Source organism: Salvelinus alpinus, chromosome 24 (assembly GCF_045679555.1).
Source record: "Salvelinus alpinus chromosome 24, SLU_Salpinus.1, whole genome shotgun sequence".
NCBI classification, from domain to species: domain Eukaryota; kingdom Metazoa; phylum Chordata; class Actinopteri; order Salmoniformes; family Salmonidae; genus Salvelinus; species Salvelinus alpinus.
This window is the reverse complement of record NC_092109.1, coordinates 38482676-38509786: the sequence shown is the minus strand read 5'-3', so window position 1 is coordinate 38509786 and position 27111 is coordinate 38482676. Positions and strand designations below refer to the sequence as shown.

The following is a 27111-nucleotide window of genomic DNA, read 5'->3' as shown; positions in this document are numbered from 1 at the left end:
GTGTTTAGCTAATAGATTTACATATTTTGTCTTCCCTGTAAAACATTTTAAAAATCTGAAATGGTGGCTTTATTCACAAGATCTGTATCTTTCATCTGGTGTCTTGGACTTGTGATTTAATGATATTTAGATGCTACTATCTACTTGTGAAGCTATGCTAGCTATGCTAATCAGTGTGTGGGGGGTGGGGGGTGCTCCCGGATCCGGGGTTAGTAGCCGTGAAAGGTTAAACTATGCCACTTTGTTTACATACCCTACATTACTCATCTCATATGTATAGACTGTACACTATACCATCTACTGCATCTTGCCTATGCCGTTCTGTACCATCACTCATTCATATATCTTTATGTACATATTCTTTATCCCTTTACACTTGTGTGTATAAGGTAGTTGTTGTGGAATTGTTAGGTTACATTACTCGTTGGTTATTACTGCATTGTCAGAACTAGAAGCACAAGCATTTCGCTACACTCGCATTAACATCTGCTAACCATGTGTATGTGACAAATAACATTTGATTTGATTATAGATGTACCCTGTTAGACAAAAGGAGCTATTAAAGTAGAACATTGTGACAGAGTTAGAGAAGGGGAGGGGCATTTATAAAATGTGTTGTATAACCAAATGTGAGGTATAAAAAGCTATGTGCATTTTATGATTTTCAGAGCTCTCTGAATAAACGCTTACAAACAGTACGCTGGGTTTAGTGTCTATGATGGGGTTAAACTATTCTTCTTAAGTAGAAACTCAGAGCCTTACAACCTCTGATTATAGTTTAGACCTGACACCTATCAGTCAGTCAATCAAGCAATCATTTAATAAAATATTATACAAATGTTATAATATGAAATATTACATTCTAACCGGAAGAGCCGAGTCCACGACTAAAAAGCTTTCTGAATAGTGATTCTCCATTGAAAGTGCTTTTTAGTCAAGGGCTTAACTTCTACCGACTCAGAAACCCGGATCCGGGAGCACCCCCACCTCCCCCACCAGTAAAAAAGCTGAATAGCATAGCTAGCATAGCGTCACAAGTAAATAGTAGCATCTAAATATCATTCAATCACAAGTCCAAGATACCAGATGAAAGATCCACTTCTTGTGAATCCAGCAATCATTTCTGATTTGTAAAATGTTTTACAGGGAAGACACAATATGTAAATCTATTAGCTAACCACGTTAGCAAAAGACACAATTTTTTCTTTGTCCACCATTTTTTCTCTCCACCAGTAGCTATCACCAATTCGGCCAAATAAAGATATTGATAGCCACTAACCAAGAAAAAACCTCATCAGATGACAGTCTGATAACATATTTATTGTATAGGATAGGTTTTGTTAGAAAAATGTGCATATTTCAGGTATAAATCAGTTTACAATTGCACCCACCATCACAACTCGACTAGAATAAATACAGAGAGCAACGTGTATTACCTAATTACTAATCATAAAACATTTCTTAAAAATACACAGCGTACAGTAATTGAAAGACACAGATCCTGTGAATCCAGACAATATTTCAGATTTTCTAAGTGTCTTACAGCGAAAACACAATAAATCGTTATATTAGCATAGCACATGTGCAAACATTACCCCAGCATTGATTCACGGCAAAAAGAGCGATAGCATTATCACCACCAAAATGTATTAATTTTTTCACTAACCTTCTCAGAATTCTTCAGATGACACTCCTGTAACATCATATTACAACATACATATAGAGTTTGTTCGAAAATGTGCATATTTAGCCACAAAAATCGTGGTTATACAATGAGAAAAGTAGCCAAGCTGGTCAGAAAATGTCAGGCGCCATATTGGACAGTGATCTAGTCTAATGAATAAATACTCATAAACTTGACTAAAAAATACAGGGTGGACAGCGATTGAAAGACAAATTAGTTCTTAATGCAATCGCTGAATTACATTTTTTAAATTATCCTTACTGTGCAATACAGGGTGCGCCAAAGCAAAGCTACCCCAAAGAAAATGCGGAATATGCGTTTAACATTTTTCGACAGAACAACGATTTATCATCATAAATAGTTCTTACTATTAGCTGAACTGCCATCAGAATCTTGGGCAATGTATCCTTTCTCCGGTCTAATCGTCTTTTGGTCGAAAGATGTCCTCTTGTCCCGTCGAAATGGCCACTAACGTTCGGCATGTACTGGAAAAGTGCCCAACTCTTGGAGGTGCGTCACAAAGAAATGCCAGAAAATCGCACTAAACGGATATAAATTGCTATAAAACGGTTTAAATTAACTTCCTTATGATGTTTTTAACACCTATAACGAGTAAAAACATGACCGGAGATATATTACTGGCTAAACAACAGCTTGCAAGGAGGCCAGTCCGACGTACATCGTGCGTCAGGCGCAGGGAGGAAAAGAAATGTACTTCCGCTCTTTGGTCTTTTATACAGGCCCTGATTGCGCAATCGACTCCATTCAAATTGTCACCACTTACTGACATCTAGAGGAAGGCGTAGGCAGTGTTTGTATCCCCATAGCATTCACAGGGACATTACAACTGACCTGGGAACAGGGGCCAAGATTTCTGAAATCTCAATTCCCTGTCATGAAAAGTGCTGTAGAATGAGTTCTGTTTCACTCAGAGACATAATTCCAACGGCTATAGAAACTAGAGAGTGTTTTCTATCCAATAATAATAATAATATGCATATTGTACGAGCAAGAATTGAGTACTAGGCAGTTTAATCTGGAGACCAATTTATGCTAAGTCGAAACAGCACCCCCTATATTCGCAAGAAGTTTTTAATCTGTGTCTGAAGTTCTACACATGTAAACAGATGATAAAGTAAATAGTTAAATGTCTTGTCTCTCTCTTCCCAGCCACTGCATAAAGGCCTGGACCTTGAGGACCTGGATCAGCTGATCAGCTTCTGAAACCCTGGCCAAGGTTGGTTTCCCTTCTTCCTCCACCTCCTTCCCCAACCTCCAACCTCTCTTCTACCTCCTTAACCAACCTCCCCCTCTTCTACCTACCCACCCAACCTCCCCCTCTCCTCTACCTTCTTCCCCAACCTCTCACTCTCCTCTACCTCCTTCCCCAACCTCCCACTCTCTTCTACCTCCCAACCTCCCACCTCTCCTCTACCTCCCCACCCAACCTCCCACTCTCCTCTACCTCCTTCTCCAACCTCCCCCTCTTCTACCTCCCCACCCAACCTCCCCCTCTCCTCTACCTCCATCCCCAACCTCCCACTCTCCTCTACCTCCTTCCCCAACCTCCCACTCTCTTCTACCTCCCAACCTCCCACCTCTCCTCTACCTCCCCAACCAACCTCCCACTCTCCTCTACCTCCTTCTCCAACCTCCCCCTCTTCTACCTCCCCACCCAACCTCCCCCTCTCCTCTACCTCCATCCCCAACCTCCCACTCTCCTCTACCTCCTTACCCAACCTCCCACTCTCTTCTACCTCCCAACCTCCCACCTCTCCTCTACCTCCCCACCCAACCTCCCACTCTCCTCTACCTCCTTCTCCAACCTCCCCCTCTCCTCTACCTCCCCACCCAACCTCCCCCTCTCTTCTACCTCTTTCCTCAACCTCCCACTCTCCTCTACCTCCCAACCTCCCACCTCTCCTCTACCTCCCCACCCAACCTCCCTCTCTCCTCTACCTCATTCCACAACCTCCCCCTCTCTAATACCTCCTTCTCCAACCTCCCCCTCTCCCTCCTTCCCCAACCTCCCCCTCTCCTCTACCTCCTTCTCCAACCTCCCCCTCTCCTCTACCTCCTTCTCCAACCTTCCCCTCTCCTCTACCTCCTTCTCCAACCTCCCCCCTCTCCTCTACCTCCTTCTCCAACCTCTCCCTCTCCTCTACCTCCTTGACCAACATCCCCCTCATAATAAGTTAGAAAGTTAGACGCTGCCCAGATATTTGTGCATCTAACTTTTTCACTCATTATTATTCACAATTCATTCAAGACTATCCGTAATCATGGTAACATCCAAATTCATGTAGAAGTGCTTAGAAACATATTCAATTCTTCTTTAGAGTAAGTGTTGGTACAATACGTAGATTATTTGTTATTTACGTCAAAAGATGTAGAAACTCATATGCGAGACCTCTACACATTAGTAAACTATTTGGCAGAACAGGTTCACAAAGCATCATATAAGAAAGCACAACTAGCGAAACAAGAGGTAACATATCTGGGGGTTTCAATTTCAAAAGGCACGGAACACATTACACGTGATCGAGTGGAAACAATGCATTCTTTGGCATGACCAAACACTCCTTGCATACTCAGGAAAACCCTAGGTGTTTTCAATTTTGTGAGAGATTTTATTTTGTCATTTTCTGAATTTGCTGAGCAACGTACAGAATTGACAAAGGGGGGGAAGGGTCCCCAAGAAAGACTTGAATGGAGTCAAGAGTGTGAGGAAGCGTTTGTTGAGCTAAAGAAGTGTCAAGTGTCAAGCGCCAGCATTAGGGTTGCCAACGGAGGACGTTGTAGCGTGGTGGTTACACAAAATAATGAAAAGAGAAACCAGTAATGTACTGTAGTAAATAGTTAGACTCAATGGTGAGAGGAATGCCACCGTGCCTGAGGGCGGTACAAGCGACAGAAATGGTGTTGCATAACACAGCTGTGATTACAATGGGTCAAAAAGTGGATCTGTATGTTCCACATGCAGTAGCAACCATAGTTAACAGCACAAAAGCACAACATGTTACTAGTGCGAGATGGACAAAATGGGAGTTAACATTAAATGGTTAAAATCTACAATTCCTTAAGATTGGTGCTTGAATCCTGCTTCGTTAATGCTGTTGCCCGGGAAGGGTGAGTCGCATATATCAATCAAATCAATCAATCAAATGTATTTATAAAGCCCTTTTTACATCAGCCAATTTTTACAAAAGCCCTTTTTACATCAGCCAATGTCACAATGTCTGCTGTACAGAAACCCAGCCTAAAACCCCAAACAGCAAGCAATGTAGATGTGGAAGCACGGTGGCTAGGAAAAACTCCCTAGAAAGGCCGGAACCTAGGAAGAAACCTAGAGAGGAACCAGGCTCTGAGGGGTGGCCAGTCCTCTTCTGGCTGTGCCGGATGGAGATTATAACAGTACATGGCCAAGATGCTCAAACGTTCATAGATGACCAGCAGGGTCAGATAATAATAATCACAGTGGTTGTCGAGGGTGCAGCAAGTCAGCACCTCAGGATTAAATCTTAGTTGGCTTTTCATAGCCGATCATTCAGAGTTAGAGACAGCAGGTGCGTTAGAGAGAGAGTCGAGAACAGCAGGTCCGGAACAAGGTAGCGCGTCCGGTGTACAGTTCACAAATCCGGAGAGGGCGCCAACCCGGACACGAAGATTACGTCGGTGACTCAACCCACTCAAGTGACGCACTCCTCGTAGGGACGGCATGGAAGAGCACCAGTAAGCCAGTGACGCGCCAGTGACTCTAGCACCAGTAAGCCAGTGACTTTATTTAACCAGGTAGGCTAGTTGAGAACATGTTCTCATTTAACACTGCAACCTGGCCAAGATAAAGCAAAGCAGTTCGACACATACAACAACACAGTTACACATGGAATAAACAAACATACAGTCAATAATACAGTAGAAATAGTATATATACAGTGTGTGCAAATGAGGTAGGATAAGGGAGGTAAGGCAATAAATAGGCCATGGTGGCGAAGTAATTACAATATAGCAATTAAACACTGGAATGGTAGATGTGCAGAAGATGAATGTGCAAGTAGAGATACTGGGGTGCAAACGAGCAATATAAAAAAATAAGTACAGTATAGGGATGAGGTAGTTGGATGGGCTATTTACAGATAGGCTATGTACAGGTGCAGTGATCTGTGAGCTGCTCTGACAGCTGGTGCTTAAAGCTAGTGAGGGAGATATGAGTCTCCAGCTTCAGTGAGTTTTGCAGTTCGTTCCAGTCATTGGCAGCAAAGAACTGGAAGGAGAGGCGGCCAAAGGAGGAATTGGCTTTGGGGGTGACCAGTGAGATATACCTGCTGGAGCGCGTGATACGGGTGGCTGCTGCTATGGTGACCAGCGAGCTGAGATAAGGCGGGACTTTACCTAGCAGGGTCTTGTAGATGACCTGGAGCCAGTGGGTTTGTCGACGAGTATGAAACGAGGGCCAGCCAACGAGAGCATACAGGTCACAGTGGTGGGTAGTATATGGGGCTTTGGTGACAAAACGGATGGCACTGTGATAGACTGCATCCAATTTGTTGAGTAGGGTGTTGGAGGATATTTTGTAAATGACATCGCCGAAGTCGAGGATCGGTATGATGGACAGTTATACGAGGGTATGTTTGGCAGCATGAGTGAAGGATGCTTTGTTGCGAAATAGGAAGCCAATTCTAGATTTAACTTTGGATTGGAGATGTTTGATGTGATTCTGGAAAGAGAGTTTACAGTCTAACCAGACACCTAGGTATTTGTAGTTGTCCACATATTCTAAGCCAGAACCATCCAGAGTAGTGATGCTGGACGGGCGGGCAGGTGCAGGCAGCGATCAATTGAAGAGCATACATTTAATTTTACTTGTATTTAAGAGCAGTTGGAGGCCACGGAAGGAGTGTTGTCTGGCATTGAAGCTCGTCTGGAGGGTAGGTAACACAGTGTCCAAAGAAGGGCCAGAAGAATACAGAATGGTGTCATCTGCGTAGATCAGAGACTCACCAGCAGCAAGAGCGACATCATTGATGTATACAGAGAAGAGAGTCAGCCCAAGAATTGAACCCTGTGGCACCCCCATACAACAGGACAACAGGCCCTCCGATTTGACACACTGAACTCTATCGGAGAAGTAGTTGGTGAACCAGGCGAGGCAATCATTTGAGAAACCAAGGCTGTTGAGTCTGCCAATAAGGATGTGGTGATTGACAGAGTCGAAAGCCTTGGCCAGGTCAATGAATACGGCTGCACAGTATTGTTTCTTATCGATGGCTGTTATAATATCGTTTAGGACCTTGAGCGTGGCTGAGGTGCACCCATGACCAGCTCTGAAACCAGATTGCATAGCGGAGAAGGTACGGTGGGATTCGAAATGGTCAGTAATCTGTTTGTTTGCTTGGCTTTCGAAGACCTTAGAAAGGCAGGGTAGGATAGATATAGGTCTGTAGCAGTTTGGGTCAAGAGTGTCTCCCCCTTTGAAGAGGGGGATGACCGCGGCTGCTTTCCAATCTTTGGGGATCTCAGACGACAAGAAAGAGAGGTTGAACAGGCTAGTAATAGAGGTTGCAATAATTTCTGCAGATAATTTTAGAAAGAAAGGGTCCAGATTGTCTAGCCCGGCTGATTTGTAGGAGTCCAGATTTTGCAGCTCTTTCAGAACATCAGCTGACTGGATTTTGGAGAAGGTGAAATTGGGAATGCTTGGGCGAGTTGCTGTGGGGGGTGCAGTGCTGTTGACCGGGGTATGGGTAGCCAGGTGGGAAAGCATGGCCAGCCGTAGAAAATTGCTTATTGAAGTTCTCAATTATGGTGGATTTATCGGTGGTGACAGAGTTTCCTATCCTCAGTGCAGTGGGCAGCTGGGAGGAGGTGCTCTCATTCTCCATGGACTTTACAGTGTCCCAGAACTTTTTTGAGTGTGTGTTGCAGGAAGCAAATTTCTGCTTGAAAATGCTAGCCTTGGCTTTTCTAACAGCCTGTGTATATTGGTTCCTAACTTCCCTGAAAAGTTGCATATCACGGGGGCTGTTCGATGCTAATGCGGAACGCCACAGGATGTTTTTGTGCTGGTGAAGGGCAGTCAGGTCCGGAGAGAACCAAGGGCTATATCTGTTCCTGGTTCAAAATTTCTTTAATTGGGCATGCTTATTTAAGATGGTGAGGAAGGCATTTATAAAGAATAACCAGGCATCCTCTACTGACTGGATGAGGTCAATATCCTTCCACGATACCCGGGCCAGGTCAATTAGAAAGGCCTGCTAGCTGAAGTGTTTCATGAGCGTTTGACAGTGATGAGTGGAGGTCATTTGACCGCTGACCCTTTACGGATGCAGGCAATGAGGCAGTGATCGCTGAGATCTTGGTTGAAAACAGCAGAGGTGTATTTAGAGGGCGAGTTGACTAGGATGATATCTATGAGGGTGCCCGTGTTTACGGCTTTGGGGTTGTACCTGGTAGGTTCATTGATCATTTGTGTGAGATTGAGGGCATTAAGCTTAGATTGTAGGATGGCCGGGGTGTTAAGCATGTTCCAGTTTAGGTCACCTAGCAGCATGAGCTCTGAAGAAAGATGAGGGGCAAACAGTTCACATATGGTGTCCAGAGCACAGCTGGGGGCAGAGGGTGGTCTATAGCAGGCGGCAACGGTGAGAGACGTATTTTTAGAGAGGTCGATTTTTAAAAGTAGAAGTTCACCTGGAAAGTAGGACAGAACTCTGCAGGCTATCTCTGCAGTAGATTGCAACACTGCCCACTTTGGCCGTTCTATCTTGTCTGAAAATGTTGGAGCTAGGCACTGCAGGGCCTGGATTAACCTCTATATTGCCAGAGGAACAGAGGAGGAGTAGGATAAGGGTATGGCTAAAAGCTATAATAATTGGTCGTCTAGGACGTCCGGAACAGAGAGTAAAAGGAGTAGGTTTCTGGGGGGCGATAAAATAGATTCAAGGCATAACGTACAGACAAAGGTATGGTAGGATGTGAATACAGTAGAGGTAAACCTAGGCATCGAGTGATAATGAGAGAGATATTGTCTCTAGAAACATCTTTGAAACCAGGTGATGTCATCCCATGTGTGGGTGGTGGAACTGAAGGTTTGGATAAGGTATATTGAGCAGGGCTAGAGGCTCTACAGTGAAATATGCCAATAAACACTAACCAGAACAGCAATGGACAAGGCATATTGACATTAAGGAGAGGCATGCTTAGCCGAGTGATCAAAAGGGTCCAGTGAGTTGTTGAGGTGGGTTGGGGACACGGCGATTCAGACAGCTAGCCGGGCCATGGGTAGCAAGCTAGCAGAAGATGGAGGAAGTCTGTTTTTGGCCTCCTTGTGCATTTCCGTCGGTAGATTAGTGGGATTCCATGTGGTAGACGGGACCAATCCAATTGGCAAAATTGTTTAGTTATAGTGGCCCAAGAAAATTGTCCGATGGACCTATTCAGATAGCAGCCGATAAGACAGCTAACAATTAGCGGGCCACAGTTAGCAGATGGGCGTTCGGGTTACGTCGCGACGGAGGGGCCAGTTGAATAACTCCCTCGGGCAGATTACGTCGGTAGTCCAGTCGTGAAGGCCCGGTGGGGCTCCGCATCGGCAGTAAAACAGGTCCGGATCGGTGATTGTAGCCCAGGAGTGGCTAATGGAACTCTTCAGCTGGCCGGAAGATGGGCCTAGCATGGGCTAGCTCAGGGCTAATTGGTGCTTGCTCCGGGACCGACGTTAGCCAATAGTCACTCGGGAATAGCAGCTAGCTAGCTGCAAGATCCAGGTGAAAATGTCCAGAGCTTGCAGTAGGAATCCGGGGAAATGGAGAGAAAATTGGTCCAGGCATGCTCTGGTCTGAGTCGCGTTGCACAAAACTGGCGATTAGCGTTCCGAGCTAAAGGATAGCTGATGACAGCTAGCCGTGGTTAGCTGAATACTAACGTTAGCTAGTGAGCTAGCTAACTTCTGGCTAGCTTCTGTTGTGGATTTCGGATACGAGGTGAATAATACTTTTGGAAAAAAACAGATCCGCACCACATTTGGTGAGGCGGGTTGCAGGAGAGTGTTTTGAAGTTGAGTTAAAAAAAAATATATATGAAAAGATATGCGAAGAAAAATATATAAAATATAAATACACGGGACAAGACAAAGGACGTCTGACTGCTACGCCATCTTGGAACAATATCTGATGTCTACATATTTCTGTACAAGTGAACAAAGTACAGTGAGACTTACATTTCCACCGATCTCACTGTTGACTTTCAACAAATGGGAGGAGTGAGGCCTATAAAGTAGACACACTGGTTTCCTTGACAACTTTGATATATAATACATGCCTCCAAAAATTACACACTTGTGGTTTTTACAGAGTAATGTAACTGGATAGATATGATTCTTGGCTTTGTTAAGAACAGAAAAAACCTGCACAGTTTAGTTGAGTATATTTCAAGATTGTAAAATGCAGTTTGAAATACTGTCCATTACCAGCTATGCAACATGACTGCAGTATTCAACACCCCTTTTACATGCAGACCAAATCATTACATTTAGTAATAGTGGACCAGCCCCAACAGTTGTTGGTCTATAAACAGAGTATGTGTGGAAGGAGTGTTTTGATGTTATAGAAAGATTACGAATAAGATGGTAGACTGTAGAAGAGTTAACACCAAAGATAGGGTGGCAGGTAGCCTAGCGGTTAGAGCGTTGGGCCAGCAACCTGAGCTGTCAAGGTGAAGCATCTGTCAATGTGTCCTCGAGAAAGGCACTTAACCCTAATTTGCTCCAGGTGGGTGACCCTGTAAAACAACACATTTCACTGCACCTATCCGGTGTATGTGACAATAAAAACTTTTTTTTTGTTGGTAACACCTCCTATGAATACCCTTTTCATAATGCATTAAACACAAATGTATTAACGCCTTATGAGCTATGCATAATACATTGTAATGCAGTTTATGCACTAATACCTGCTCACAAACATTTAGCAGTTCATAGAGCATTATAACCAAGATTGTAAAATGCCATATGAAGCTAGATGTTATACTGGTCTATATGAAATAGAGAATGATATGTACTCATCAAGGGCTCATCTCTATGTACTCTCCTCTCACACGTATCTCTGTCTTGTACACCTTGACACCATTTTCTAAAAGGGTATTTTAATATAGAAAGATGTCATTATGAAGAGGGGATTCATTGGAAGATGCAATCAGAGCTCCTCCCATAGAGAGAGATAGGAAGTGGAGCTGTTGTTTAGAAGTGCATCACAGGGAAATATTGGCTTTTTTCTAGTCTGATTTTAATCTTAACGCCATCACACCAACTCCTCCTAACAACCCTGATAATCCCCCTAACAACCCTGATAATCCCCATAACTGTAACGGTGTTCCTCCTCCTCTTCATCCGAAGAGGAGGAGCAGGGATTGAACCAAAATGCAGCGTTGTAGTTCGACATATTATTTATTTAAACAAAACCGAAAACACGACGAACACTTGAATAGAAACAAAACAAATAAACGATGTAGACAGACCTGGGCACGAACTTACATATAACGTGAAGAACGCATTAACAGGAAACAGACTACATACAAAACGAACGAACGAACGATACCGAAACAGTCCCGTGTGGCGCGACAAACACAGACACAGGAGACAACCACCCACACCCAACAATGTGAAAACACCTACCTTAATATGACTCTCAATCAGAGGAAATGAAAACCACCTGCCTCTAATTGAGAGCCATATCAGGTCACCCTTAAACAAACATAGAAACACATAACATAGACTACCCACCCAAACTCACGCCCTGACCGTCAAACACATACAAAATAACAGAAAACCGGTCAGGAACGTGACATAACCCCCCCCTCAAGGTGCGTACTCCGAACGCACCACCAAAAGTCTAGGGGAGGGTCTGGGTGGGCGTCTGACCACGGTGGTGGCTCAGGCTCTGGGCGAGGTCCCCACCCCACCATAGTCAATCCCAGCTTACGTCTCTCCCTCTGAATGACCACCCTCCTATTCCACCCACTTAATTTAAGGGGCAACACCAAGATAAAGGACAGCTCCGGGACAAGGTAGCTCAGGACAGAGAGTTAGCTCAGGACAGAGGGATAGCTCAGGATAGAGAGGTAGCTCAGGATAGAGAGGTAGCTCAGGATAGAGGGGCAACTCCGGACTGAAGGGCAGCTCCGGACAGAGAGACAGCTCTGGACTGAGGGGCAGTTCTGGATTACTGGCAGCTCCAGGCTGGCTGACGGCTCTGGACGCTCATGGCTAGCTGACGGCTCTGGACGCTCATGGCTAGCTGACGGCTCTGGACGCTCATGGCTGGTTGACGGCTCTGGACGCTCATGGCTGGCTGACGGCTCTGGACGCTCATGGCTGGCTGACGGCTCTGGACGCTCATTGCTGGCTGACGGCTCTGGACGCTCATGGCTGGCTGACGGCTCTGGACGCTCATGGCTCGCTGGCGGCTCTGGCAGATCCTGTCTGGTTGGCGGCTCTGGCAGATCCTGTCTGGTTGGCGGCTCTGGCAGATCCTGTCTGGTTGGCGGCTCTGGCAGATCCTGTCTGGTTGGCGGCTCTGGCAGATCCTGTCTGGTTGGCGGCTCTGGCAGATCCTGTCTGGTTGGCGGCTCTGGCAGATCCTGTCTGGTTGGCGGCTCTGGCAGATCCTGACTGACGAATGGCTCTAGCGGCTCCTGACTGACTACCGGCTCTGACGGCTCGGGACAGACGGGCGGCTCTAATGGCTCGGGACAGACGGATGGCTCAGACGGCACTGGGCAGACGGATGGCTCAGACGGCGCTGGGCAGACGGATGGCTCAGATGGCGCTGGGGAGACGGATGGCTCAGATAGCGCTGGGGAGACGGATGGCTCAGATGGCGCTGGGGAGACGGATGGCTCAGATGGCGCTGAGGAGACGGATGGCTCAGATGGCGCTGGGGAGACGGATGGCTCTAGCCGGATGAGGCGCACTGTAGACCTGGTGCGTGGTGCCGGAACTGGACGCACCGGGCTAAGGACACGCACCTTCAGGCTAGTGCGGGGAGCAGGGACAGGGCACACTGACCTCTCGAAGCGCACTATAGGCCTGGTGCGTGGTACCGGCACTGGTGGTACCGGGCTAAGGGCACACACCTCAGGGCGAGTGCGGGGAGAAGGAACATTGCGTACAGGGCTCTGGAGACGCACAGGTGGCTTAGTGCGTGGTGCCGGAACTGGAGGCACTGGGCTGGAGACACACACCATAGGGAGAGTGCGTGGAGGAGGAACAAGGCTCTGGAAACGCACTGGAAGCCTGGTGCGTGGTGTAGGCACTGGTGGTACTGGGCTGGGGCGGGGAGGTAGCGCTGGAAATACCGGACCGTGCAGGCGTACTGGCTCCCTTGAGCATTGAGCCTGCCCAACCTTACCTGGCTGAATGCTCCCCGTCGCCCGACCAGTGCGGGGAGGTGGAATAACCCGCACCGGGCTATGTAGGCGAACCGGGGACACCATGCGTAAGGCTGGTGCCATGTAAGCTGGCCCGAGGAGACGTACTGGTGGCCAGATATGTAGGGCCGGCTTCATGACATCCGGCTCAACGCTCAATCTAGCCCTACCAGTGTGGGGAGGTGGAATAACCCGCACCGGGCTATGAACACGTACAGGAGACACCGTGCGCTCTACTGCGTAACACGGTGTCTGCCCGTACTCCCGCTCTCCACGGTTAGCCTGGGAAGTGGGCGCAGGTCTCCTACCTGCCCTTGGCCCACTACCACTTAGCCACCCCCCAAGAAATTTTGGGGGTTTCTTCTCGGGCTTCCTTGCTAGCCGCGTACCTTCATATCTCCGGTCTTGAGCTTGATTCTCCGGCTTCCAGCCATGTCTCCTTGCTGCCTCCTCATATCGCTGCTCTTGGGCTCTCGCTGCCTCCATCTCCTCACGAGCGCGGCGATATTCCCCAATATGTACCCAGTGTCCTTTTCCCTCCAAGACTTCTTCCCATGTCCAAGACTCCTGTTTAGTAGGCCACTGCTCGAACTTACGCTGCTTGGTTCTGGATTGGTGGGTGGTTCTGTAACGGTGTTCCTCCTCCTCTTCATCCGAAGAGGAGGAGCAGGGATTGAACCAAAATGCAGCGTTGTAGTTCGACATATTATTTATTTAAACAAAACCGAAAACACGACGAACACTTGAATAGAAACAAAACAAATAAACGATGTAGACAGACCTGGGCACGAACTTACATATAACGTGAAGAACGCATTAACAGGAAACAGACTACATACAAAACGAACGAACGAACGATACCGAAACAGTCCCGTGTGGCGCGACAAACACAGACACAGGAGACAACCACCCACACCCAACAATGTGAAAACACCTACCTTAATATGACTCTCAATCAGAGGAAATGAAAACCACCTGCCTCTAATTGAGAGCCATATCAGGTCACCCTTAAACAAACATAGAAACACATAACATAGACTACCCACCCAAACTCACGCCCTGACCGTCAAACACATACAAAATAACAGAAAACCGGTCAGGAACGTGACAATAACAACCCTGATAATCCTCCTAACAACCCTGATAATCCTCCTAACACCAACACCAACACCAACGTGGTAGGGCTAGGCATTTCAGAATTTTGGGGTCTAAAAGCTAAACTGCTTCACAACTTTTCATGCAAATCACCTGGGTATATTATAAAGCCTAGCGTCTGAGAGAACCTAGCAATCTTGAGGGCCCAACCAGGCATATCAGAAAGGCAGTCCTTTAGATCAGGGGTTCTCAAAGTGGGGTTTACGGAGGTACTGCAGGTCCGCGGCCAGATGTCAAAATATATAAAATAAAATGTTTTTATTTTTACATTACATTTTTTTTAAATATTACTAACAGATTAAAAAAATTTAACCAATGGGTCTGTGGGATAGTTTTAGAGGGTGTAATACAATATAATATTATTAATCTTCAATTTATGTTGTTAACACTGGGCAACATCGGCCTGGGAGGCTCACAGGGATATTGGTATCCACAGTACTCCATCAATTATAAATCTTCTCAACTCAAAACATCTTGTATCCCCTGCAAAAAAATGTAAGCTTTAAACTGCAACGTTTTCCGTCTTCCTCCTGGCAAAATGTGTAGAATTGCAGGATATTAGCTTTAAAGATTCAGCAACAAAAATGTTCTCTCCAATGCCAAGAAGCCCGCCTTTTAAAATGTTCTTTCCCTCTTTCCCAATTTGCTATCATAAAAGGGGTCCACAGACCCAGAGTTTGAGGACCCCTGCTTTAGATAAGGTGGTTCTAGCCCTAATGCTTTAAATACCAGAGGACCTTACAATTGACTAAAAGATTAGACCTAAGTGCAATATTCAATATTCATTGTACTGTACAAGATTAACCACAATGAAAATCAAATAATACAATCATATTACAAACACACATTTCAACAATTATTTTTGTTTTGTAACAACTTTGGTGATTTCAATATTTGAATGAAAAGTGATTAGATAGATGATGTATTGGGTCATTCCAGGAGTACAGTGCCATTTGTGTCCCTTTGATATTTTAAGTAGAAATTGTCAACCAATAATGAATTTTGAAAGCCTGTTGCTGTATCTTAATTACCCTTTCATTACCCTTTAATATAGACCACACGGAAAATTCAATAAATCACAATTGACATGTCCCTCTTCAAGTTTTTCAGACTTCTACAAAGATTTTAAGCCACGTAACCCCCCCAAAATGAGGTATGTTTTCACCATCATTGTAAAGCACTTTGCTGCTTTGACAAAGTCATTTCTGAAAATTATATTTGTTTCACGTGATTAGTGATTAATTTACGTTTCTACATCATTTTAAGGTCAACCCTGCTACCGGAACTTTTTATTAAAGAAACATTGAACATATAGTAGTTAAATCATGGTGTAAAAGCAGGTGAGCTGGGTTTACTCTTTTTTGCCATTTTCTGGTGTTTTGTGGGACACTGCGCAGGTCGAGCATAACATAACATTGATAGATTATTTTTTGGTGAAGCTTGCATTCAATTGCCCTCCCTGTTACACACAACAAGCTTCCATTCCCCCAGTCAGAAGGGGAGTTATGGCTGATTTAAGATGAAAAACTCAACCCTGCTATAAATCAATCTGTTACTTTATTTGGGCACTTAATAGGCCTGACTATAGTATTTATTTATATTTTTCTATTTGAGATGGGAAGTTTATGTTTAAGATGAAGTTGAACATGTGCTCTTACCAAATTAAACTACCCAAAAGGTACTCTGTTGTTGGAATGACCCTATTGGTTTCTTTCACACATTAACACCATTACAAATATAATGACAACCATAATAATTAGCACAGCAAAACACATCAAAATAAATGCCTGATGCCTTTTAAACCAATCTAGTGTGTTATGTCGAGAGCCAAGCAATATCATTTCTTCCCCATTTTGTCACTGATACCTCTCCCCTCCTTTCCCCTTCTTCTCTTGCCATGTTTCCCCTTTCACTCTGTCTTTTAACTTCCTCATCCGTCTCTCTCCCTACTCTGCCCTCCGTCTCTCTCCGTACTCTCTCCTCCATCTCTCTCCATACTCTCTCCTCTGTCTCTCTTCCCACCTTCTCCAACAATCTCTGGTGGTCTTTTCCTCTCTTCCTCCCTGAGACTCTCCTCTTTCATCAACTCAGTCTCTTCTCTTGCCTTTCTTTGTGCCTCCTGCAGCATGTCATGTGTGTAACATCTACCTTCATTCACATACATCATGATGAGTATCTTTTCCTGCAGCTCAGTCACCTGGTTTCTATTGGCTCTGTCTTTGTTGTTAAGGACATGACATCTCCAACCACGCTCTTCAATGAGCTCAGACAACTTAACATTGTTCTCTACTAGTTCCTCTATTGTTCTGTTGTTCAGCTCGTCTCCATGAGTAAAGACAATGATTGTGTATTTTGAAGCTACTTCACCAAAACATTTCTCAAATGCAGTGACTACATCTGTCTCCTGCTCAGTGAAAGTATCAAGAGTTAGAACAAAGATAAATGCATGGGGTCCAGGGGCAGACAGATAAATACATCTCTCTATCTCTGAACTCAAACCCTCCTGTGTGTGTGTTGCATAGAAGAAGTCTGGAGTGTCAACCACACTGACTCGATTCTGTCCAATGAGAACAGTTCTCTCTTGACTTTTCATGGTAACTGAGGAAAAGCCCAAAGCTGAGTGAAACACGTCTTGACCCAGAATGGTGTTTCCTGTTGCACTCTTCCCCACTCCAGTTTTACCCAGCAGCACAATCCTGACATCAGGAGGATGAGGGGCTGTAGTGAATCCAGGTCTGTTCATTGTTGATTGTTGTAGGATACTAACCACCAGACCTGTTAATCATAGACAACAATGTGTCAAACTAATGTCTCTGTGGAAGTCAGAGTAGGGTGCATTAGCACCTGTTTCTTCAATACGGATTAAAACAATTAAATCAAAGTATATACATGACATGAATTATAGTGTAATGGGGCCTAATCTTTGTCTTTATTAACATAACTGTTATAGCAAATTCATTCTAAATTGTGGCCCATAATGTTCATTAGAACTTTGTCTTGAAGTCGTAATATTATGTTACAAAGACAGATGGCGTCTTAGACTATAACAATAGCATGATCAATATTATGGGCATTTTATTAGGCCTAAAGCTTGACATATAAACTAAATGCTTCCGTCTTTAAACTAAGATTGATATACTTTTACTTACAGGGGTATAGAATGTAAAGTCCGATAGAGTTCAATACGTGTGAGTGCGCCGTCTGTCTTCAAGAAATGGTCCCGACTGTTACTCCGTTTTCTTCCTCACAGACAAGTTGCCAAATAATGAGCGGAAATTTATTCGGTAATTTCAGTAACCAGTTATTTACTGCAACATTTTCTGAATAGCCTATACTTGTCATGCTGTTGATCCAAAGACGGCTTTAACCTCAAAAATATGCCACGACAAGTGTAATGGTTTTCTTCCAGGGGTGAAGGAGAGGACCAAAGTGCAGCGCGGCTAGTGTTAAACATGTTTAATACAAACACAAGTGAAACACTACAAACAACATACAAAATAACAAATGTGCAAAACCGATACAGACCTATCTGGTGCAGAACACAAACACAGAGACAGGTAACAAACACCCACAAAATCCCAACACAAAACAAGCCTCCTATATATGAGTCTCAATCAGAGACAACGACTACCATCTGTCTCTGATTGAGAACCCACACTAGGCTGACATAGAAACAGACAAACTAGACACACAACATAGAATTCCCACCCAGCTCACGTCCTGACCAACTAAACACATACAAAACAACAGAAAACAGGTCAGGAACGTGACAACAAGAGTAGGCTAGCCTATATTCCTATAACCAGGTTACAGACATCAATCGAGGATATGAGCTGCAGTCAACAGTAAAATGTCTCTATCCTGCACAAAATGTCAGCGCCTGTTTGTTTAGTTTCACTTTCACACAGAACATGAGAAGGTGAGGTCTCATACCCAGATACCTGCCTGTCGCACTGGTCTCGCATGCATTTCATAGCATTCATACGTCGACTGTCATTTACAGTAGGACTAGGACTATGTTAGGCTTTATAAGACGAATGTTGTAGCCAATTATAGGCCTGCCCTTTATATGTTAAGTTTCCATAATGGACTAAGGACCCCTTATTACAATTCAAGAATTGACAACTGTCATCTATTTTCAAAGAGGATTTTTCAGTTCACAATTTACATCCTTCATTGAATTTAAGCTACTGAATTGATTAAATCATTCCAACCCTACTTTCACAAGGCCTTGAAGCAGCTGTAAATAAAGCAAGTTTACTAAACATCCGTATCCCTCCTCCCTAAGATGAACAGAGATCATGTAACTTACTTTTATACCAGTCTCTCAGGAGGAAATTGTACATTCAAGGTTTAAACAAATTTATTATAGAATGAGTTCATTAATTAATGTATTGCCATGTATTTGTTTACTTTATTTCAGTGTTATATGTTATAATAACAGCCAACACTTTATTTATATAACACAAGTCATACAGAGACCTCAACCCAAGGTGCTGTACACCTACGCTCTGTATTTTCCTCTGGCTGCCCCTCCACCACAGAAAGCACTGAGCTAGGCTGAAACACCTGCATTTTAGAGCTGCCTTCCTTAAGGAAGCAAAAAAGAGACCGTGTTTGTATGCAGCTTTATTAACTCAATATATTTTTTTACATTGTTTGCAATCTGATATGTGAAATGTATTAATCCCAATATAACATGCAAAAAGGTGGGGCTCAAAACAGGTGGGGCTCAAAACAGGTGGGGCTCAAAACAGGTGGGGCTCAAAACAGGTGGGGCTCAAAACAGGTGGGGCTCAAAACAGGTGGGGCAGGCCTGAATGACTGGTCGCCACTGCATACAGAGACCACAACCCAAGGTGCTGTACATAATACAAATAAAAGATGGATTAAAAGGAAACCGTGTAAACAATTACTCACAGAAGAATATCAATGAGTACAAACACAAGAACAGAAATAGGATATTAAAAGAAGATAAAACCAGCCAGATAATCTTGCGTTAAAAATAGTTAACCATTTTTTCCTCCCTGGTATTGCGTGGTAGGGCTGGGCACTCCAGAATTTGGGGGTGTTAAAGTTAAACGCTGCTTCACCACTTTTCATGCGGTTCACCTGAGTATATTAAAAAGCCTTGCGTCTGACAAAATGTAACAATCTTGAGGGCCCAACCACTCATATATTCAGAGGCAGTCCGTTAGATCAGGGGTTCTCAAAGTGGGATCTGCAGAGGTACTGCAGGGGGTCGCGGGCAGATCTCAAAATATGTTATTTTTACATTTCATTTTCTTTATGAATATTGCTAAAAACAGATTAAACTAAATTGGGCCAAAGGATCCGTGGAATAAGTTTAGAGGGTGTAATACAATGACATATTATGAATCTATGTTCTTAACCCTGGGTAACATGGGACTGGGAGGCTCACAGGGATCCACAGTACTCCACCAATTATACATTTTTCAACTAAATACATCTGATATTCCCCCATTTAAAAAAAATAAATAAATGCACTGCAATTTTAGCTTTAAAACTGCAAAGTTTTCTCTCTGCCACCTGACAAAATATGTAGAATTACAGGATATTAGCTTTAAAGCTTCAACAACAAAAATGTTCTCTCCAATGCCAAGAGACGGACCTTTATAATGTTCTTTCCCAGGGCCCCAGACTTCAGACACGGCTAGGACATCAGGGTTGGCGGAGTGTGCTAAAGCAGTGAATAAAACAAAGTTAGGGAGGAGACTTCTAATGTTAAAATGCATGAAACCAAGGCTTTTACGGTTACAGAAGTCAACAAAGGAGAGTGCCTGAGGAATGAGAGTGGTGCTGGGGGCTGCAGGGCTTGGGTTAACCTCTACATCATCAGAGGAACAGAGGAGGAGTAGGATAAGGGTACGGCTAAAGGCTGTACGAACTGGTCGTCTAGTGCGTTCGGAACAGAGAGTAAAAGGAGCAGATTTTCTGGGCGTGGAAGAATAGATTCAAGGCATAATGTACAGACAAGGGTATGGAGAAGAGTAGAGTGGAGGTAAACCTAGGCATTGAGTGACGATGAGCAAGGTTTTGTCTCTAGAGGCACCAGTTAAGCCAGGGGAGGTCACCGCATGTGTGGGGTGGAACAAAAGGTCTACCTAAGGCATATTGGGCAGGGATGGGGGCTCTACAGTGATATAAGACAATAATCACTAACCTAAACAGCAATAGACAAGGCATATTGACATTAGGGAGAGGCATGTGTAGCCGAGTGATCATAGGGTCCAATGAGTAGCAATAGAGGAGTCAGGGAGACGATTCAGTAGTCGCTACTCCGCTAGGCTAGCTGGAGACACGGCAATTCAGACAGCTAGCGGGCCGGGGCTAGCAGATGGGCCTCCGGCGATGTCGCAACGGAAGAGCCTGTTTGAGACCACCTCGGACAGTTACGTCGGCACACCAGTCGTGATGTGTTGGCGGGGCTCCGTGTCGGCAGTAGAGGGTCCAGGCCAGTTGGCAAAAGAGGTATTGTAGCCCAAGAATTTGCTGGTGGACCTCTTCGGCTAGCTCGGAGATGGGCCTAGGTCGAGGCTATTTCCAGGCTAACTGGTGCTTGCTTCGGGACAGAGACATCAGCCAGGAGTAGCCACTTGGATTGCAGTTAGCTAGCAGCGATGATCCGGTGTAAAGGTTCAGAGCTTGCGATAGGAATCCGCAGATGTGGTAGAGAAAAAGCAGTCCAATATGCTCTGGGTTGATATCGCGCTGTGCCGACGGGCAGATATTGACCTAGCTGATGCTGGCTGATGTCCGAGTTAACGGTGATAGCCACTGATAGCGGTCATCACCGTTAACTGACTACTAGCTAGTAGCTAGTTAGCTGGCTAGCTGATGATGGGGGCTTTTATACTATAAAAGTATAGTATAAAAGTATAAAAGTATAAAAAGTATAAAAGTGATATTAAAATATATACGAGGGAAAACGATATATACACTGGACAAGACAAAACACACGTCCGACTGCTACGCCATCTTGGAAGAAGATGTCACTGTTGGGGTAGGTTCCTTGTTCCTTGTCAATCATTGGCTTATTGGTGAAATCAGCAATCAGACAATATCTTAAGTAAATCAATCAAACCTTTATTAATGCAATTGCAGACAGAACTTGACAACGGAAACACAGCACGTATGTTTCAGAGTAAGTTCTGCACCCCACCTACGGGCACAGCTGATTATATACATGTGGTCACTCCCTGGTGGTATGATCACCTACGTCAATGTATGTGTGTATCAATAAGCTGAGGTTACCTTATAAGGCAACCTAGTACAGTAGCTTCTCTGAATTTATTAGCATTGTCCACTGTCACACAAGATCAAAATGTCAAAACTAGACAGTGGTTACTTCTCTTTATCTAGTTTCGGTCTGACTCAGACCTAGCCTGCAAGCACACTCTCGCAACAGCCAGGGCTTAACTTCTTGCAACTATAGGGGGTGCTGTTCCGCATTAGCATATTTGGGTCTCCAAATTAAACTGCCTCGTGCTAAATTCTTGATCGTACAATATGCATATTATTGTTATTATTGGATAGAAAACACCTTCTAGTTTCTATAGAAGTTGGAATTTTGTCTCTGAGTGGTACAGAACAATATCTACAGCACTTTTCATGACAGGGGTCAGATTTCAGAAATTTTTACCCCTGATCTGGAGTCTGTTTTTAAGGCGACAGTGAATGCTATGAAGAAACCGACACTGCCTACGTCTTCCTCTGGGTGTCTGTACGTCATCACGTTTTGAATGGAGTCTATTGCACAATCCCAGCCATTATAAAACCACAAAATGTATAGGGACCGCCCTTTCTCGTCGCGCGCCTGAAGCGTGAAGGACATCGGACTTGCCTCATTCCAAATCGTTGTCTAACCAGCAATATTTCTCCGGTCATGTTTTCAGTCGTTATAGTTGTTAAAAACATCATAATGTAGTTAATTTGAACCGTTTTATAGCAATTTATATCCGTTTAGTGCGATTTTGAGGAATTTCTTTGTTGTGCACTCTGAAACTTTGGACACGTTTTGGGGTCCCGTTCGATCGTTAGTGGATATTTCGAAGGACAGAGGACATCTATCGACCAAAAGACGTTTATAACATAGAAAGGATACATTGCCCAAGAATCTGATGGAAGAACAGCTCAAAGTAAGCAATATTTAATATGATAAATCGTTGATCTGTCGAAATATTTTAAACGCATATTTCGCCATTTTGTTTGGTATAGCTTCACTTGGCGAACCCTGTATTGAAAAGTAAGGATAATTTTAAAAATGTAAATCAGCGGTTGCATTAAGAACTAATTTGTCTTTCGATTCCTGTCAACCCTGTATTTTTTAGTCAAGTATATGATTAGCTTTCGATTAAACTAGATCACTCTGAAAGCTGACGTTCCTCATTTTGAGGCTTGAGTTGTGACTATTTCCATTGTATAACCACGGTTTTGTATGGCTAAATATGCACCTTTTCGAACAAACTGTATATGTATGTTGTAAAATGATGTTACAGGAGTGTCATCGGAAGAATTCTGAGAAGGTTAGTGAAAAAATTAATATATTTTGGCGGTGATTACGTTATAGCGCTCTTTGGCTGGAATCGATGCTCTGGTAACGTTTGCACATGTGGTATGCTAACTTATCGATTTATTGTGTTTTCGCTGAAAAACGCTTAGAGAATCTGAAATATGGTCTGAAATCACAAGAACTGGGTCTTTCCATTGCTATGCTTTGTCTATTTTTATGAAATGTTTTATGATGAGTAAATTGGTCATACACGTTGCTCTATCTAGTAATTCTAGTCGATTTGTGATGGTCGGTGCAATTGTAAACTGTGATTTCTACCTGAAATATGCACTTTTTTCTAACAAAAACTATCCTATACCATGAATATGTTATCAGACTGTCATCTGATGTTTTTTTTTATAGGTTATTGGCTATCAATATCTTAGTTGAGCCGAATTGGTGATAGCACCTGAAGGAGTAAGAAACTGATGGAGTTAGAATAGTGGTGTATTTTGCTAACGTGTTTAGCTAATAGATTTACATATTTTGTCTTCCCTGTAAAACATTTTAAAAATCTGAAATGGTGGCTTTATTCACAAGATCTGTATCTTTCATCTGGTGTCTTGGACTTGTGATTTAATGATATTTAGATGCTACTATCTACTTGTGAAGCTATGCTAGCTATGCTAATCAGTGTGTGGGGGGGTGGGGGGTGCTCCCGGACCCGGGGTAGAGGCTCGTTAGAGGTTAACCACAAAGACTAATATAGATAGCTTGTGCAACGTATAGTGGCAGAGTGTTTAGACACATAGCAACAGCATCTTATTATAAGGCCTGCAGCAAAACATATGAATCTTGAGGTCCCCTTAATCAATAATGGGGAGGGTCTTTGGGACCCACAACCTACATCTCCTATAACCAGGCACCATAAGACATTCATGTAAGTTGGTACATGCAAATAGGATCCTGGATCGATTCTGTATTTACAGACATCAATCGAGGATATGAGCTGCAGTCAAAAGTAAAATGTCTCTATCCTGCACAAAATGTCAGCGCCTGTTTGTTTAGTTTCACTTTCACACAGCATATAATAAGGTGCGGTCTCAAACCCAGTTGCCTGCTGTTGCACTCCTCTCGCAGGCATTTTATAGCAGTCATAAGTCAACTGTCATTTGCAGTAGGACTAGGCCTTTGTTAGGCTTTAGTCAACACTGCTAGCTAGCCAGCTAGCTAGCCAGCTAGCCAACTTCTACCGAATAGCAGCACTGTAGAAACTATTACATTACAACGGAACGACTTGATTAGTGTAGTGTTAGCTAGCTACATAGTTGTCTTTGCTGTCTTTGTATCTAAGATAATTGTGTAGTTTAGAGTAATTATCGAGGTTAGCTAGCCAGCTATTTTCGTCTGCCGCGCCGCCGTTCTCCTACCTAGTCAACACTGCTAGCTAGCCAGCCAGCCAACTAGCCAACTTCTACCGAATAACAGCACTGTAGAAACTATTACATTACAACGGAACGACTTGATTAGAGTAGTGTTAGCTAGCTACATAGTTGTCTTTGCTGTCTTTGTATCCAAGATAATTGTGTAGTTTAGAGTAATTATCGAGGTTACCTAGCCAGTTATCGAGGTTACCTAGCCAGCTACACTTTCAAACAAAGTCAACAACGCAGCCACTGCTAGCTAGCCTACTTCACCAGCCAGCAGTTCTGTATCATTTTAGTCAATAAGATTTTTTGCAACGTAAGCTTAACTTTCTGAACATTCAAGACGTGTAGTCCACTTGTCATTCCAATCTCCTTTGCATTAGCGTAGCCTCTTCTGTAGCCTGTCAACTATGTGTCTGTCTATCCCTCTTCTCTCCTCTCTGCACAGACCATACAAACGCTTCACACCGCGTGGCCGCTGCCACTCTAACCTGGTGGTCCCAGCGCGCACGACCCACGTGGAGTTCCAGGTCTCCGGCAGCCTCTGGAACTGCCGATCTGCGGCCAACAAGGCAGAGTTCATCTCAGCCTATGCTTCCCTCCAGTCCCTCGACTTCTTGGCACTGACGGAAACATGGATTACCACAGATAACACTGCTACTCCTACTGCTTTCTCCTCGTCTGCCCACGTGTTCTCGCACACCCCGAGAGCTTCTGGTCAGCGGGGTGGTGGCACTGGGATCCTCATCTCTCCCAAGTGGACATTCTCTCTTTCTCCCCTGACCCATCTGTCTATCGCCTCCTTTGAATTCCATGCTGTCACAGTTACCAGCCCTTTCAAGCTTAACTTCTTGCAAATATAGGGGGTGCTGTTTCGACTTAGCATATATTGGTCTCCAGATTAAACTGCCTAGTACTCAATTCTTGCTCGTACAATATGCATATTATTATTATTGGATAGAAAACACTCTCTAGTTTCTATAACCGTTGGAATTATGTCTCTGAGTGAAACAGAACTCATTCTACAGCACTTTTCCTGACAGGAGTGAGATTTCAGAAATCTTGGCCCCTGTTCCCAGGTCAGTTTTAATGTCCCTGTGAATGCTATGGGGATACAAACACTGCCTACGCCTTCCTCTAGATGTCAGTAAGTGGTGACAATTTGAATGGAGTCGATTGCGCAATCAGGGCCTGTATAAAAGACCAAAGAGCGGAAGTACATGTCTTTTCTTCCCTGCGCTTGGCGCACGATGGACGTCGGACTGGCCTCTTTCCAAGCTTTGGTTTAGCCAGTAATATATCGCCGGTCATGTTTTTACTCGTTATAGGTGTTAAAAACATCATAAGGTAGTTAATTTAAACCATTTTATAGCAATTTATATCCGTTTAGTGCGATTTTCTGGCATTTCTTTGTGACGCACTTCCAAGAGCTGGGCACTTTTCTAGTACATGCCGAACGTTAGTGGCCATTTCGACGGGACAAGAGGACATCTTTCGACCAAAAGATGATTAGACCGGAGAAAGGATACATTGCCCAAGATTCTGATGGGAGTTCAGCTAATAGTAAGAACTATTCATGATGATAAATCGTTGTTCTGTAGAAAAATGTTAAACGCATATTCCGCCATTTTCTTTGGGGTAGCTTCGCTTTGGCGCACCCTGTATTGCACAGTAAGGATAATTTAAAAAATTTAATTCAGCGATTGCATTAAGAACTAATTTGTCTTTCAATTGCTGTCCACCCTGTATTTTTTTGTCAAGTTTATGAATATTTATTCATTAGACTAGATCACTGTCCAATATGGCGCCCGACATTTTCAGGCCAGTTTTGCTACTATTCTCATTGTATAACCACGTTTTTTTGTGGCTAAATATGCACATTTTCGAACAAACTCTATATGTATGTTGTAATATGATGTTACAGGAGTGTCATCGGAAGAATTCTGAGAAGGTTAGTGAAAAAATTAATACATTTTGGTGGTGATAATGCTATCGCTCTTTTTGCCTTGAATCAATGCTGGGGAAATGTTTGCACATGTGGTATGCTAATATAACGATTTATTGTGTTTTCGCTGTAAGACACTTAGAAAATCTGAAATATTGTCTGGATTCACAGGATCTGTGTCTTTCAATTACTGTACGCTGTGTATTTTTAAGAAATGTTTTATGATTAGTAATTAGGTAATACACGTTGCTCTCTGTATTTATTCTAGTCGAGTTGTGATGGTGGGTGCAATTGTAAACTATGATTTCTACCTGAAATATGCACATTTTTCTAACAAAACCTATCCTATACAATAAATATGTTATCAGACTGTCATCTGATGAGGTTTTTTCTTGGTTAGTGGCTATCAATATCTTTATTTGGCCGAATTGGTGATAGCTACTGGTGGAGAGAAAAAATGGTGGACAAAGAAAAATGGTGTCTTTTGCTAACGTGGTTAGCTAATAGATTTACATATTGTGTCTTCCCTGTAAAACATTTTACAAATCAGAAATGATTGCTGGATTCACAAGAAGTGGATCTTTCATCTGGTGTCTTGGACTTGTGATTGAATTATATTTAGATGCTAGTATTTACTTGTGACGCTATGCTAGCTATGCTATTCAGCTTTTTTACTGGTGGGGGAGGTGGGGGGTGCTCCCGGATCCGGGTTTCTGAGTCGGTAGAAGTTAACATCCTTATCATTTATCGCCCTCCAGGTTCCCTTGGAGAGTTCATCAATGAGCTTGACGCCTTGATAAGTTCCTTTCCTGAGGATGGCTCACCTCTCACAGTTCTGGGTGACTTTAACCTGTTATGGCTGAAGGGGCAGTATTGAGTAACCTGGAAAGAGGTGCCCATTTCAAACGGCCTCGTACTCAATTCTTGCTCGTACAATATGCATATTATTATTACTATTGGATAG

General features: G+C 43.8%; 2 protein-coding genes across 2 annotated transcripts in view; one reads left to right on the top strand and one right to left on the bottom strand.

Annotated features, from left to right (window-relative positions):
- Nucleotides 1–27111, top strand: part of LOC139551896 (sister chromatid cohesion protein PDS5 homolog B-like) — a 152565-nt gene that overhangs the window by 14013 nt on the left and 111441 nt on the right. The gene's annotated exons all lie outside the window — the stretch shown is intronic.
- On the bottom strand, nt 13879–18034 carry LOC139552802 (GTPase IMAP family member 4-like). Its single transcript, XM_071364848.1, has 2 exons — nt 17413–18034; nt 13879–17038 (listed from the first exon to the last, which is right to left on the bottom strand). Exon 2 carries the CDS (start codon nt 17004–17006, stop codon nt 16194–16196), a length of 813 nt encoding a protein of 270 aa, XP_071220949.1. The 5' UTR covers nt 17007–17038; nt 17413–18034; the 3' UTR covers nt 13879–16193.

Bases quoted from the DNA above. Each gene is read 5' to 3' on its own strand.
- LOC139552802 (XM_071364848.1), bottom strand. From the start codon at position 17,006: ATGAACAGACCTGGATTCACTACAGCCCCTCATCCTCCTGATGTCAGG.